The sequence below is a fragment of the Ammodytes marinus genome, assembly GCF_949987685.1.
Source record: "Ammodytes marinus genome assembly, chromosome: 10".
In the NCBI taxonomy this organism is placed as follows: Eukaryota; Metazoa; Chordata; class Actinopteri; order Uranoscopiformes; family Ammodytidae; genus Ammodytes; species Ammodytes marinus.
In genome coordinates this window covers 13,979,591-13,996,266 of record NC_137214.1, presented here as the reverse complement: position 1 = coordinate 13,996,266, position 16,676 = coordinate 13,979,591, and the positions used below count along the sequence as shown (strand labels likewise).

Sequence of the window (16,676 nt, the reverse complement as noted above, 5' to 3'; positions counted from 1 at the left end):
TTCAAGCTCTGACTGACAGGCGGTGTGAGTGATGCATATTTGGCAATGTGTCGGTTTGCATGCATGTGGGAGACCAGATATGAGATATTAAATGGAAGACAACACACATTATCCCACTCCCCCTATTTGTCTCTGTATTTCTCTTCCTCTCTTTTCTAGAGAAATTTGAGAAGACAATAGACAGATTAGCCTACTGATCATATGTTGTGTGTTGCCGGGTAGTTTTAGGGCTGTGAGTATGAATAATGGAAGCTTTTTTGTTGTTGTTATTGCTCTTGTTAACGTGTCAGATGCAAAGTAAAGAATAAATAGGAAAAGGTTTAGCTTTGAGAGGCAATGACTTAATAATTCCCTTTCTGCTACCATAGGCTACTATTGATAATATTATGCTTCAATCAAAAACAAAATTGCCAAGTCAGATCATCTTGATGTCACCAGCTTAATGAATTTACAGGTTTAATTCGGAAATCAATTCTACTTTCAAACTTTTCTTAAACCAGTAGGCCTACAAACAGAAGCATACTTTTACAAGCCCATATAGGGGTGACACACTTCATCTATTATTTTTTTTCGTCTAAATGAAGACTATATGAAAGCTTCACCACACTTTGTTTTAACACAATTATATAAGTGATATGCATATGTCAATATCTGTAAATAATGTTCTTAAAATAATGCGAGCGTAGCATTTTTTCTTCTGTTGATCTGTGATGGAAGGCTATTATATTTTTTCCAATGATTTTTCCCCAAACGTTCTGCTAAATACAGATGGTTGATGCTGTAATTTAGCCTTTAATTGTAACAAGTTGTCTAACAAGAACTAAGCAACTTTTTGAAAACTCTCCTTGCAACAACTTGTTATTAGGCTTTTAGGCTTGTTCGGTTGTCCTAGCTTTAATTCCAATATTTCCGACAGTCATGAAGGAGGCATCAGTTGGCTTCGGCAATCCTATGTCAACTATGACGGTGTTCACACTCGATTTGAGACTGAAAACATTGTAGCACACACTTTTCACTGTTAAGAATATTTAAAGGTAAATATCGCCACTGGATAGGCCTACCACATTTACGCTCTTTGACAATCCTTTTGAGCTTGTCATTTAGAGACAGTCAGCGGGCGCCCCTTGTGAAATGGTACATTCCACACGAGGAAATGGCACATGGGAAGTGACCCGGCTGGGAGGTGTGTTTGCATCATCCAAAACGAAACCTAACCGACCCACGGTTTATCTGACACTGACATCTGAATCTGTTGTAACACGAGCCGTCAGCCCCCTATGTGTGTCAGGCATGGCCCTGCGAATATCAGCTGTATTTTCAAACATCAGAGCCCCGCTGTATCCCGGCCCTTATCTGTGCCATGTCCGCGCTGACTTCCAGGGAGCTGGTGTCAAGTTCAAACACATTTTATCTCCTGGAAGAACTCCAGCAACAAGTCCTCTCAGCGGCCATATTAACGTTGCTGAGAAGTTTTCAACAGCAGCAGCTCTTCGGAGGTCTAGCCAGGGAACAGTTTCTTCCACGCCCCGCGGGAGCAAGAGAGGCTGGCTGGGTAAGGTCGCCCTCGGTGCCGCCTTCGGAGTGAGCACGGTCGCGTTGGTCCAGTGCCTCCACACCGGGACCCTCACCGCCATGGCTCAAAAAGTCAACCTGAACTCTGCTGAGGGAGACTGGAAGCAGACCAAGGGTGAGAATGTGCAGGTCGAAAAAGTTATTTTACAACAACTGCCCTGCAGTGTGCTGTCAACAAAAGGAAAGAGAAACACGCGCTTTCTCACGTGACCAAAACACCTGTCCTGCTGTCAGTCACAGGCTGATAGTAGATAATGTAGTTTAGGCATGAACATATTATATATAAAGAGAGTTTAGGCCTACCTGTTGTCAAAATACTTTGCTGTCGAGCCAATGTGTGTTGATGATTTTAGACCTATAGCCTACTAAACACTTATTTCAGCAAAGTTACTCCATACAAACATATTAGACCCGAAAATGTTAAAAATATATAGGCCTACATAGGCTAGCATCTTCTGTTATATCAAAGGAGAGTTAGTAGGCCTACACTACAAACATATGAAAACTCAATAGGCCAAAGTCATTCCAGGATTATCATAGTCAATTTGGGTTCAACTAATGACTTAATTATCTAGCCCACAGTGATTATTTTATTTGATCGGCACTATAGCCTATGAAATTTATATAGCCTATATATTTGGAAAAGCAAGCACATTTTAGTTTTTGAGAAGCTGCGACTGTATTTGTTGTTTATACCTCTTAAATGAGCCATGCAATAAATCAGAAATAATAACCAATAATCCAAGTGATATTTTGACTCAGCACAACAATATTTTAACAGTCTCCATGATGTATAGTTGTACTTGAGCAAAGTGGAACTTAAGCACAAAAACTACACAAAGGCCATAAAGTAGGCTACTTTCAGGGTACAATAATCTTGAAGTTCAATAATGCTACTGTAGGAATTGAGCTACATTGTCTTTTCCTTCATCAAGCTGTTCCTCAGTCTTGTATACCATGAAAAGGAGCCTGTTTCTTTGTTCCTTCACTGATTGTTTACTGTCTGTCCTCTTTCTCCATTGTCTCATTCAGACTTCTTGCTGTCTCAATCAGTGAAGGACAGGCGTCAGTACTACAGGACTTCTGGCTTTGTGCCACTGGATGACCTCCCTGTTTGGACTCCAGCAGCAGGTCAGAGACCAGACATTTGTCAAGCCTCCTCAGGGTGGTGGTAGTGGTGCTGAGGCTTTCAAAGACAGGTCAGATCAGATCAGATATTATCAGATATTTGGCCACATCAAATCAAATAAGTTCACAAAGGTTTTCCAAATGATGCGCAATGTCAAACGAGTTGGAAACCAATTATATGCTAAATGTATATATTTTTTTTAAATATGAGCTCAACAACACAAAGTAAAGTAGGAATATTAGGAAATTCAACGCATTAGAACATAATCATTATAATTATAACATAATAGTTATTGTAATTTCATCCAAGCAAAGACTTTCTAACTTTTCTGCTTGGAAGCCTTTTCCTCTGTATTTGACTAAGAAATGCAATCAAATAATTGCATTCTTGCCTTTTTACACATAACAAGGTACATTTTTGGCCCAGTTACCCCTTTTTACCTTAGTATTGGTTAAATAATATGCAACAATTTATTTTACTCCATGTTCTACACATAGTTCAGCATGCCATACTAAAATCAATACTGAAATATATATTCATATACAATATTATGTTATGTTATTCCAACATTCAGAAGTACAAATATGACCTGGGAACAAAAAAGCTGTTACATCAATAGAAAATAAAATCATTCAAGCTTTTTTTGTGCAGCAGTGTAGCAATTCCTTTTTGAAAACAGTGAACAAAGAGAGACAGTTTCAACCGTTAGTCTCTCAGTTTTATACCTGAATCTATTAAATAGTCGTGAAATCTATTTTTATATTTGACATGTATGTCCAGAGTAAACCGGGGTATATGTGGCTAAATGTGGCCATGTTACCTTACACATCCTTTTTAACACTATGGACCCATAACCTGTTGTAAATAAGAAGACATACACTCATCCTTTTTCTATAATTAACATTATATTACTAATTAGTAAGTGACTGACTGTGTGTGTGTGTGTGTGTGTGTGTATGTGTGTGTGTGTGTGTGTGTGTGTGTCTGTGTGTGTGTCATTATCAGGTGGTTCTGGGAAAACTCTCCGTCCAAGGAATGAAGAGTTGGACCAAAAGATTTCCCTCTACAGCGGTGACATCACCAAGCTGGAGATAGATGCCATTGTTAATGCAGGTGTGTGTGTGTGTGTGGGTGGTGTGTGTAAATGAGTGGGGTTTGTGTGAAGTTGGATCAGTGTATTGATTAGTCATCCAACATGGTCTACCATGATCTGTTTTCCTGCTCGATCAAACAAAATGAGAAACGAGATTAAAAGTCATTTCATTTTATTTTTATTTCCTCTGTTAGAAACTAATGTAATCAGCAAGTTATAAAGGAATCACATGCAAATCATTATGAATAAGTTAAAGCCTACCAGTGGGAAATTAAGCAGTATTATGGATGAAAATAACTTGGTGTTAAACTAAGTGCAGTCTGCATGTGCTGCAGAGAAATGTAGAAAAAAAACCTGTAGGTTTGTGCTGTGATTATGGTTACAATGCTTCCTCTGTATGTGGGATTTTTTTTAACAATACCAAACTTTCATGACAGAAAACTCCACCTTGCGCTCCATTAGAAAATGTTTTGTACCAAAATCAGTAATTAAAAAAATGTAGGAAAATATTTTTATTTGTGCTCAAATGTTATAATTTGAGCATTCCACAGAAAAATTAATTTGACACCGATCAGTAAAAAAAATTATTAAACTCTTATGAGTTTTCTTAGCATCACTGAGTTGAATTAAAAAAAAGCTGATATTAATCTAACAAAAAACATTTTGAATCAAGGAGTCGTGGGCTCTTTATAAAAATTGCTATAAAAAACTGGTGTTACATTTGATCACACTTCCTCCCATCAGTTGTCATCTTCCAGCTCTTACAACTAGGATTAGGTTTTCTTATAGACCATTAGATGGAGCCAGAAGCCAGTTCATTTACTGAAGACCTTTTCCCACAAGGCTGTGTGGGCATTTGAGGTAAAATGTCATCTTTGTCTTGGCACAGACAGTACATGATGGGAGAGTCAGACGGGCCAGCATGCCTAAATGATGCTCGCTGATGAGGCCTTAGCAGAAAATTATAGATTTTCATTGGCAACTGACTGTCAGCAGGTGCATTCTATGCCAGAACAGAACATTTTAATCGTGAACTCTCAATTATGGCATTAATGTGTGTGTGTGTTTGTGTTTGTTTTGGTGTGCTTGCAAGCATTCATGCGTACATTTGCCTTCAAATGTTGAGGCAATTACGTGTGTACAGTAAGTAAAAGTCATTTGTCCCTGTGTGTCTGTAGAGGCGACTTTTTTGTTGTTGTTATTTTACAAGAGCTTTTACAGAGTGGTGAGATGCAAAGAAGCATAGAATTAACAAGAGGGAACAAGCTAGTAAAATCATTTAGCAGAGAGGACGAGGCAAGGTGAGGGAGGGAGGCACGGGGGAGACTGAAAGAAACCAACACACAACAACGCCAGAGGAAACATGACTGAGACAGAGAGTGAGAGAGAGCCAGCACGCTGACTGAAGAAAAAGCGTGTGGGAGAGTATGGAGGAGTGCAAGAAGGAGGATGAAAGAGAGGCAAAGAGGGGACACGGGCTAGTTTTTCACCCGGGGGCTGCATTGCCATGGAAACGAGCAGGTACAGGGCAACCAAAACCAGGGGGTTTTGGTCAGCCGAGTGAGTCCCACCGTCCTTTGGCCAGGTGACGGTCTCTGTGTTCGTTTTGACGACTGAGCGGCTGACCTTTCCCTTTTGATGACTAACCAATTGACTAGGAGGCTTTGAGTGATGCCCTTAAAGAGATATGACATTGAAATTAAAGAGAGCAAGTGCATAGACAGCAAGGGGACAAGAGAGAACAATTATGATAGAGACGCTTAGTTCCGCTCATTTAGAAAATTGCGGGCAAAATTATCCTCCCGTCGCGGATCTAACAGCAAAGCATCAGCGTTAGAAAGCAGCCCAACCAGTGCCTGTGGTTTTTCGACATGTGTCAGGGTGTGTTGGGGCTTTTTTTCTGGCTGCTCTGAAAAGGCCGTGAAGAATCATTTAACCTCAAACATAGCAAACGTTCTATTGAAGCCAACTGTGGCTAATTATACACTGGCATTGGCAAACTGGTTACGCATTTAGAGACATACTGTTCATAGATAGATACATGAAGGTACAGACAAGCATTGTATTCCTGTGATTTGATTTGACACGTGGAAGCTAAGTAATATGCTGTTCCACCCTGTGCCTTCCTTCCTTCCTTCCTTCCTTTTCCTTACATTTTTTTTACTTCTTCTTTTATTTCCACAATTTAAAATATACAGAATGACATTATAGAGAACCAAAAAACAGACAAAGATAAATAATAACACAACAACACATTGATACTATCCTTCCTTCCTTCCTTGCTCCTTTCCTTCCTTCAGTAAGCACAGGTTGATCAGGTAAGAAAGGGCTGTGTGGCCGCTGTTTGTCATTTGTGTCGCTCTCAGTGAAGATTGGATTTACAGTAACTCTCCGCTCCTTCACCCAGCCCCCCTCCATCCCCTAGCCCCTCCTTCCATCCACACTTTTACAGCCGCTGGCTCCTGCCCACTCCTATAAAACACTACAAACATAAAAACCCACAAGCACTTAAGAGCCGTCCTGGTGAGGAGGGAGGGGGGCATTGGGGGGAGAGAGGAGGAGAAGGCGGGCAGAAACATCCTCCTCTTTACACCCCTCAATCACTCCGTCTGGAGAAGAAGAGAGAAGGATGGAGGGGAGGATATATTGTCTCTGATGGGCTAGCTGATTAAGATGGATTGCACAATGAAATGTCGTTGGAGTGATGAGTTCTTGGAGTGTGTGTATGTGTGTGCGAGTGCGTGTGCATACAACGTCTCGGCAACCAACTTTGCATTAAAACCTTTTTTCAAATTGATTAAATGCAAATTTGCTTAGCGCTACAGAGCTGGGTTCTTACTCGCAAACGTTGTATTCCTCATTTCCATCCCAGCCCTCACTTTCAGCCGCCGTGGTGTTTATGCTGTCTAATGTCTGATGCCGTTTATTTTAGCCTACCTTTTGTCTCCGCATGGACTTGTCATTCAATTGAAAAAGATTTAAAAACTTGACATATAAGTGTCATTCGTTTTTTGTGTAAGGTCCTTTTGTTGCAGTGGGACTGAGAGTAAAAGCGGCGACTGAGCCGGCTGATAAATCTTTCAGGCAAGACTATAAAAAACTGTCCCTAAAATTAAGCCATGCACCGTCAAGTGATAAAGAATATTCTGTTCCTATCTCAGTATCTAGAGCTGAACCACTTGTCATCTTCACAATTTCTGCTTGTTGAGTCGGGAGTGGGTATGTGTGTCTGTGCAGGACTGAGTGTGTGCATTTCTCACTTTTTGCACACGTTTACAGATATGTATTGACAAGCTCACATTCACGTATGTCTCCATGTGTACACCTGCAGACAGCTGCACCTGCTTTATGCCAGAAATAGACACACAAAGCTGGCTTTATGGATGTGTGTGTGTGCGGTAGGATGTCTTGGGGGGTGGAGGGACCTGAGTTGTGTACTTTTGCTTTCGCTTGATGTGCAGGTGTCCTATCGTGTGTGTGTGTGTGTGTGTGTGTGTGCGCGCATGAGATAGGGTCTCCCAGGCTTTTCCTCTGCAGGTCAGAGATAAAGCTGTTGGTTGCTGAAACCCACTCACCGTGGCAACAGCTGAGAGATACAAGATTAGAGCCAATAGTTTCCCAGGCCCACAGGTGACAGACAGGATGAGGGAGAGAGAGGAAGAGAGAGAGAGAGGGAGCATCCGTAGAGACCATACTGTCACTTCCTCACAGATAAGAACCCTATAATGAAAGCCTGGATGGAGGGACGAGGGGATGGATAGCAGGGGCAGTTAGCTGAAAATACAGGGAGGGGAGGAACGAGAAAGAGAAAGTCACAACACAGGTGAACGGTGCAAACACTTCATGTCTCACACATACATTTCACTAAAATGGTCTTGTTACCGTCACAGCTGCATCACTGTGACGTAGATAAAAAAAAAATCGTGTTGGGTCAGGACAATCGTTTCTTCAGAGAAGCTTCGAAATTGAAAGCACAAATAAGCCGGTTATGACTAATGTTTAACCTTGAAAAGTGGTGTGGTATTCAGAATGTACTGGATATTCGAATGAAAGCCTTGACTCATCAGGATTTTTTATTTTTTTTTACTATAGGTCAGAAAGAAACTCATCCCTGAAATTATGAAAGCCCTGATAACAGGCTAAAACAAGCCCCTTTAGTGAAGCCTGGATCTGAAAAAAGAGTGTCTGAAGGAACACTTAAAAACATTTGCTCTGAATTTATCATGCATGTATCATCAACACAACTGACCACAGCCACAAGATGTGTTTTGAACTGCCGATTTTCAAACTAACTTCAGCCTGGATAAGCTCTGACTAATTATTGAACGTACGGTGGTCAGATCTTAATGCATCTCCACTCAACGTGAATGTCAGTATTACCAGATGACTGACTCACTAAATATATATATAAATATACACTCAAAGCGCTCTTTATTTAGATTAAACACTGTGGGGGAAAAATGCAAATGTCTATCGCCCTTTAAGTACACATAAAAGACATGTAAATCATAAAAGACATGAAATTAATAGTAAGATCTATATTTCTAATAATTTCATTCACAGGTTTATCTGAATAATGATTTTTAAGAAGCATTTCCTTTTGCTGTTTTCAGGCTCGTTTTCATGAACTGTCCTGTAGGGAGAGTTTTAGACAAGAATACTGCCGACTGTTAAAAATGTTCACGACCGACATCTTGGGCCCGCTGTCTTAAAACAATCCATGACACACTATTTCTTGACAGCTTGACAGATGTTTGATGACTGCCTCGCTGGTCACTCCCGGTGCTTGAGTTGTCAAGTGATGGTACCTCGCTGTCTCGCTCCAGTCGTTTTAGTGGCTCAACTGCTGCAGTGAATGTGTTCAGACGTCTAAATGTCTTTCCCTTGCATCCAAAAAAGACAGCTCATTGAAAGTACTTTTCACATAAAAACACACAGTATTATATACATTATCAATTAAACTGCTGATCAGTTTTTTTGACTGTTCATCACTGCTATCCAGTGTCTAAATATGTCTTCAAACAGTTAAAGATATTCATTGCTCAGTGATATAACAGAATAAAAACAGCAAATGCTCACGTTGTAGTAGCTGGAACCAGCATGCAGATTTTGGGATCTTTGCTTGAAAAAATTAAAACCATTAGGCAATAATCAAAAGAATTTATTTTTTCTGACCGTCGATTAATGAATTTACTAATTTTTTTCCGCTCCAGAAAAATTACTATTCATGCCAATATGCTGTGTGTTTTCTATGAAATTGTTATGTAGAGCTGGTAAGCCACCTAAATCTGGACAAATCTGGTCTCATGATCAATTTAGGAAGCAGATGAAGACCAAAACAAACAATGGCCACATTCTTTCAAAATATGACATTTGCTTTGCAATGCAGTACTTCTGCACTCTTTCCCAGAAGGTTAATGCATCTATTATTGATGTTTTTATAATAACAATGTATCAAATGACAATGTGAACAATGGGAAAGTAGTCGCTTGTAGAGAATTATCACCTGTGTCTGCAGCTCCCCTCAGATCCAGTTTCACCTCATTGTTTAGTTGTGCGACCCCCAATTTACTGTTGTAGTTCACTCAAAGTGTGGTTTGCTGCCACAGCAGGCAGTTGCTTTCAGAGAAATGATGGGGTTGGAATTTAAGGTGTCACCTTAGGCTCTGAGAAAGTGTGAAATCTTTTTAGCGTTTCAACACTCAATCAAGATAGGAATCATAATAAGATTATTGTTTCTTAGGTAAGGTGGTAATCCTCTGCTATTCAGCACTGTGTTTGGTAATTAGTGGGTCAAGTTATCTTACTTGATCTAAAATTTAAAGAGAGACTGATCTGACACAATAAATGGTTGAAAAATGTCTTACTTTGACTACGTGTCTTGAACACATCAACGCAGCCGAAAACTACCAATATTAACTTAATTCTTAATTATTAAGATGCACTATATCAGTTATTCTTGAGAACCGGGACAAAAGGCTGTCTTCCATATGTAACTGCTGTTATCTTAAAAAATAAAAATATTTAAAATTGTAGATGTTATTAGGGATTAAGAATAGAATGTCTGGAGCACAATTATCCCCTTAAATTTAATTGTATCATTATTATGTCAAATATATGACACTTGTTATCTTCTCACAACGTCAAAAACAGTGTGTCCACAGAGAGGGTTTCAATCTTTCATCAAAATCAACACTAAATAATCTCTCATATCAATAAAAACAGTTTTTCTTCAACACATTCATGTTTTATATGGTTTCAAAGTGGTGGGACGCTTTTTGTCACCACCGTCAGACAATCCATTAAAATGTAATAAAATCAGCCAAAATAAGGGGCAGCTGTCACTATGAAGGACCTCTTGTCACATTCTACCTCTGCAGAGTAGATTAGAGTCAGACAGGCTCTGATAAGTGTTGTAGTTTTAGAATATTTTACATTCCAAATCTTGAAAGTCCTGTGTCACAACCATGATACGTCAACACCGACTTACAATTTCGATAATTTTATTTTCCTGAAGTAGTTCATACTAGCACCTATCATCAACAGAAAAACCAAATGGCTACTAGAAAAACATTTTTTTTTCTGTTTAAGAAACGTTAAATATGTCAACACCGTCAGATGTCAAAATAAATTATATTCATATACATTTGAAAATATTTTTTGTGGCCTCTGTCAGTCTTAGTGAATATTTGTGATCACTATACATCTCATGGGTCTAGCATAAATTGAGGGAAAATTAAATTGTGTTTTTGGTGTCTGACGGTGTTGACACAAAATAAGGAATGGCAAGGTAAAAAGCCCATTTTGATAAAAAGGACTAAAGCTGGGAGGTTGTGTCAAAGCTTAGCTCAGTAGCTTAGTATATGTTGGATACATACTGTACATGTAATTTAATTTGCCTAAACATAGGGTTTGTATTTTTTTATCCAACTTCTCAAGAATCACTGATATATGAAGATGAATGCGTGGGCAAGCGTCAATATTTCAACATCACTGTTTCTTGAGCTTGGATGCTTCCATCGGGAGGCAATATATAAATTCACCCCAGCGGTGGAGCGTTTTTTTTTATTGATTCCAGAGAAGCCCTTGGTTGATGATGAGCGAAAGCTGTAGAGGATGAAGGTACAGCAGTGTGAGCAAGACACGGATGAGTGGACCCAGACAGACAGGCAGACAGACAGGGAGACAGCAGGACATCCACTAGAACAGCTGGAGAAGAGAGGCTCCCTGATCATGTTTGGTGATTTTAGGAGGATAAAGCAGGCGGACCCTTGACTCTGCAGGTAGAGGCCCTTTCAAGAGCCTTAGCCTACAGCGGCACAGTGTCACTCTCCTCCTGCAAGGCTTCGCTGATCCTCGGCTGGCTTTGTCAATGGGGCTTAGCGCCAAAATAAGCCTGGCAGACATCCCTGCTTTCGACAGCCGAGTGTATATGGAAGATTGTCAGGCCTCACTTGTTGTTATAAATTGCTTTTGAGCGGCAAAAATTATTTCTCAGATTTCAGCCGAGCTGCATTTGACTGGAGCAACAGGGGACACGTACATTGCAAATCTTTGCATTCTTAACCTACTTTATAAGGGATTTCACAGCATCAGGCCGAGGATTAAGTGATTCTTGTCACAGACGTTCTTCGATGCTACGGTATCTACTCACTTGATTGCTGGTGCTTAAGCTTTTGATTGGCTGTTGAAAGTATATCCATCACCTTCGTTATTAGGGGATAATCAAGTCGTAGCCAGCTGTGGTGTGGTTATTGTTTTTTTCTGCCTGAGCAATTCATCTTTGTCAAGGCTGCATTTCATCCTTAGACAACTGGCACTTTTTCATCAAGTGGCTTATCCAAGGTTGTAATCAGGGGAGGCATGTTGTCGGGATCCACCCAGGATCCTCCCCGGTAGTAACAGGGGGTCAGAGCTGGGGTCAGAGCTGGCGATGGAAAGCCCAGTACTGAGACTTCTGGTGCTGTCAAAGTCCCACAGGCCCCAGAGTTTTTGCTCTCTATATTCCTCTTCTCTGTGCTGCAGTTAGATCTCCCCTAGAGCCCTTGTCAGCTCCTCTTAAGACAGGCTCATAATACAAGATGCAAAATGTCACACCACGTTTGCTATCACACAACAAAATGTTTTACATCTGTGTCTGCTCCGAGAAAGGCTCAAAACAGATACTATGGGCCTGAGTGGATTTGTGTGTTGTTGTATTGAAGCATTAGTGGTGAAAAAAGCAAGATTAAATTAAGATCTTCCGCTCTCTTTCTACTTCTGTACACATTAATTTAGTTGGAGTTGTTTATTCGAAAAGCAACCTGGTTTCTGCTGGTTTTATGCTGCTTTGAAGTAGAAGAGGTAACAGATCCCTCATGAACTGTGTCTCCCTGCTCAGTGAGTGACTGTACATCCTTAGTTCTGGTTCCTATAGCAGCACTATGTTTTGTGAAGGAACGCTAATGGACACGTTCTCACAATGTGCCCATTAACTGCCTGTACACACAAGCACTTACAAAGACAGATTGGCGTTGCTTATTTTGCTATAGTAAATTGGATATGTTGTCAAAACGCTGCCATAACCAACTTTCCGCTGTAACAGCTACACCAACCAGAGTGTGTAAAATGGAAATGTTTGTTTGTTTCTTTCTTTCTTTCTTTGTGGAAAAAGGGGTTTCTCTGATAAAGTCAATATAAGAGTGTTATTGGAAAATCCATCTGATTAAATCTTATTATTAGTATGGATTTTAATCAGTAAGGTCATCAAGAGTAAGCGGTGGTTATTTTTTTATTGAAAGACTGCCATGCGATCTACCCACACTGCCTTTGCAATCGACCGGTAGATCGACGTAATGGGCACCCCTGATCTAACTGGAGATGGATGGGAAGAGCTGATGACCTCTAAAAGAATCTGGGAAAATGTCAAAGTCTGAATTCACTATCATGTCAGACAAAGAAAAGTGGAAAGAAATTCAATGCCTGGAAAAATTACTTGCAAAATGAATTGATTAATTCACCAAAATTGTTGCCAATTAATTAATTAATTAATTATTAGACTCTCTTTAAGCTCTTACCTGTAGCCAAAGTCATGTCATTTGATAGTACAACAACAACATTTTAAAGCTAATAAATGCTTTAAAATGAATTTAAATAGTATAGTAGATCCACTTTGTTTCATCTTAGATCCACAGCCACAGACAGAACCCCTCTGACACATTTTAAATTGGTGTGTCGAATGTACACACAGCTACTTAACTATAAATGTGCTTTAAATATGATAGTTTAGTGCAGTAGTGAAGACACTTCTTTACGGAAGCTGCGTATATTAAAACGTTTCTTTTAGAGACCTGTAAGTGGGCATTTAAAAATGAAAAATATAATCTTAATTGTTAGAAGAGCAGGCTGTCACTAAGGAGACATACTTGCAATTATTACCATGGTCCCTGCACAGTAATATTGCACAGAGATAGCTTATATTTCAGATATAGTCATAAACTGTTTAAGAAATATAGCTTTCGGAAAAAAAGTTGTCCTGTGGCACAACTTGCCCCCGGTGTGGGGGAAGTTGTTCCTTTGGAGAGAATACCATGGGGTAAATTGTGCCATTGATATATATCTCATAAACTGTAATGCAAGACAAATCCATTAGTCAATTACTTATTTAAGGTTTATTTAAAGTAAATATTTTACAAAGATTGAAGGTCAATTCTCTTAAACAAGGCCTAGCAGATCTAGGTGGTTTTACCTGCAAAGCTCACAATGACAAAGTCACCATCATCATCTTATGGCCATCTGAACTCGCATCAGTGGTGTTGTTAAGTGGAATGGAGATGTCTGTCTCTTCTGAACTACTGCAGACAATCAATTTCTTTTTGGTGACCAGCGTATACAGCCATGCCACTGGCACAACTCTCAGAAATGTACTTCACACTAGCTGCTCCGTGCTTGTGGAACTAACTGCCATCTGGCATATGGGATTTCCCCTCTATTTCTGCCTTTAAATCAAGGCTCAAAACCCATCTGTACACCCTGGCTTTTCCTCCCCATTAACTATCTTACCTCTGCACTATCTTTGTTTATATGTGGATGTCTGGGCTTTATGTCTTTTATTTTTGTTATTGTTATTTTACCTTCATTTTTTACCTACTGAATGCACTATGTACAGCACTTTGGACAGTGCAAACTGTTATAAATGTGCTTTTATAAATACAATTTACTTACTTACTTACTTACTTACTTACTTACTTACTTACTTACTTACTTACTTACTTACTTACTTATAACTAAACACCCCAACCCCAGAATTTTAGATAATAAGCATGATGCAGCAGTTTAGGGCTGATATTGTGCAAACTGTATAGACTCAAAGTGTAGCATACTAAAGCACTAAAACATGTGTCAAATGTTTTCAGACGTGTCTATAATTGTTCAGACACAATAATCAAAAAACCTTGATCATGGAAATTTTACTTTGAAAGGCAAAAAACAGTTTTTTTGAGCATAAATGTGCTTATATCTTATTCCATGTATCTCCCTTCTTTACAGGATGAGTCAAATGGGTGTCTCTTCTTAAATATGTGGTCACATTTTCAATTTCTTCTATCGTTTTCTAGAGACAAGGGGTGGCACTACTTCCCCACTGGCTCAACTCAACCCACTCTCCCTTATTTGTTTTGAGGGGTTTCACTTCATCCTTATAATTGAGAAATACATATCAAATGAACAGAAAATGACTCTCTGAAGCCCTTTTGAAGTGCCTCGGTTTTGATGATAAAGTACATATGAAGGGCATGGGCGTATTTCATATTTTTCAGGGTTTAGACGATTTAAGCCCTAACTCTATGATGATTCAGTCTCTATATTGCTCCAATGCACTTTTAAAGTAGCGTTTAATCTGTGTTTGTGACACTTTGTTTTATGTTTAGCTGTCGGTTTCTGATTGTTTTTTTTTATTCTCTACTTTTTTTGAGTTTTGTTAACACGCTGCTGAACCTAGACTCCCCCTAACTTATATCTAGTCGCTTGTGTCTCGTGGTCTTCATCACTGCACTGGAGTAGTTGTGTTGTTATGTCCACTCTGTCCTATTGTATTTGTGTCTTTGTCATGGGCGAAAGTTTGGAGGCGGCAGTGGCTTCGTCAATTGGCCGCAGCGTGAATTTAGACAGTGCTGCTGCTCTAGTTTTTCCAGTTCAGATCTGTCCGAGTTAATCACGTTACAACTGTCAGAAAGGGCCACTTTACTGGTCATTTGGGCAGCCACATTAAGGCTCTCTGTGTGCTGAAAACTTTGAACTTTCAAGGTTCAGTGCCCCCAGAGTTTCTGTGGGATTGCTCTGATGACCAGTTTGTGTCTCAATTTGAGTGGGAAGATGGAAGAAATGCTAACAATGCTTCATGGTGCATTTTCCAGTTTAGCCTTATATCTCCCTTCCCCCTGCCTTTTCGTTTCAGCTTCCATTTAGACATCATCGCAAGGCTGTGACCCGAGAGAGTAGCGGGACATTGGGTATTGGACAAAGAGGCCTCAGTTTTACAGCTTCAGATTGATTTACACCCTGACATTGAGAAGTTAACATATCCTTGGGGAGTTAATCCCTAATGTTGTCCGGGTCAGTAAATAAACTGAAAAAAAGAAAAAGCCAAACTGAGGGAGTTTGCAGAAAAGCCCATTCGTGCTAATTATTTCTCTCCCACCCCTCCCTCGTTAAAAGCTTTCCCACCCCTCCAATCAATCGCCACTTTAGCGAGAAGGAAGGGAAGGGATGGAGGAAGTGCGAGCCTCATTAGCCTGATTGGACCAATGTGGGAGATGGAAAGAGATGGAGTGAATGAGGGAGTTAAAGCAAAAAGGAGTCAGCTTGATCATAAGCACTTGGCCCATCAGAGCTTCTGTCATCAAGGCAATTGCTGTGTTCAAATGTGTTGGTGAGTTGTGCAGCGTCGTGGCTCCTGATAGGCCGGGAGAGGGTCTTCTACAGGTGCTGTTGCTAAACTTGGTTTACGATGTTTTGTTTTGTCTGTGGTAAAGGTAAAGATAATCTTTTTTTTAAGTATGATTGAAATGAACTATGTTCTACAAAGTGCCATCCAACCACATGTACAGTATTCTCGTGTTTCCACTCCGATTTGGACCAATTGGTCTAGTTTTGACTAATCAAATCATAATCATGACATCAACTTCATGCATATCTTGCTAGCTACTAAGCTCAATGTAAAAACAGTGACAGAGAAATGGCCACAAAGTGGAATCAAGCGCGGATGAGATTGATGCAGGGTTAGGGTTCTTTTAAGATGAAATAATAGCTCTTCTACTCTTTCTTAAACATTTTGGAAATATATATATATTTTTATTGGGTTTTTCATTTTTTTAAACAACAAACACACATAAAGAACAGGTTTCTCCGGGTATGAAAAATATCAAAATGCGTCATACAAAACATAATAGGATACAGGTTTTGGAAATATTTTAATTCGATTGCTCTTTGCAACAACCACCACAGCTTTTTGTGTCGACTGAGAACGACATGGGCCTGACAGATTTGTCACTTGCTATTGATTGGTTAGGGCACCACAACACATAGTACCTCTCCCCAAAAATTGTGAGCGAATGCTAACATGACATCAGGCTGAATGAAAATAAGTATCCAGGCAATTCTATCTGATGGCTGCACTTTGTAGGCCTGCTATTATTGCCTCAGGCTCTGCCCACCTCCCTTTGCACAACACACAACAGTCTGTCCTTAAAGCATTCATGCTGTGTTGCTCAGCTGTACACACAAACATAGTTATGTGAAAAAGAGCTTGAGAGAGATTTTCAAACCCTGTCTTACATTAACACCTCCACACACCCAGCTAGTCCCTAAACAACGTGGATGGGATTGTTAGACAGCATTCATCAG

General features: G+C 39.8%; 1 protein-coding gene across 1 annotated transcript in view; it reads left to right on the top strand.

The window, feature by feature from the left end:
* The first annotated feature begins 1,219 nt into the window (after positions 1-1,219).
* The window catches only part of macrod1 (mono-ADP ribosylhydrolase 1), a 107,928-nt gene continuing 92,471 nt past the window's right edge, over positions 1,220-16,676 (top strand). Inside the window, exons 1-3 of the mRNA XM_080036174.1 lie at positions 1,220-1,687; positions 2,605-2,703; positions 3,707-3,814. Coding sequence (XP_079892300.1) covers positions 1,291-1,687; positions 2,605-2,703; positions 3,707-3,814 — 604 coding nt within the window. The 5' untranslated portion in view covers positions 1,220-1,290. The remainder of the gene's footprint in view (positions 1,688-2,604; positions 2,704-3,706; positions 3,815-16,676) is intronic.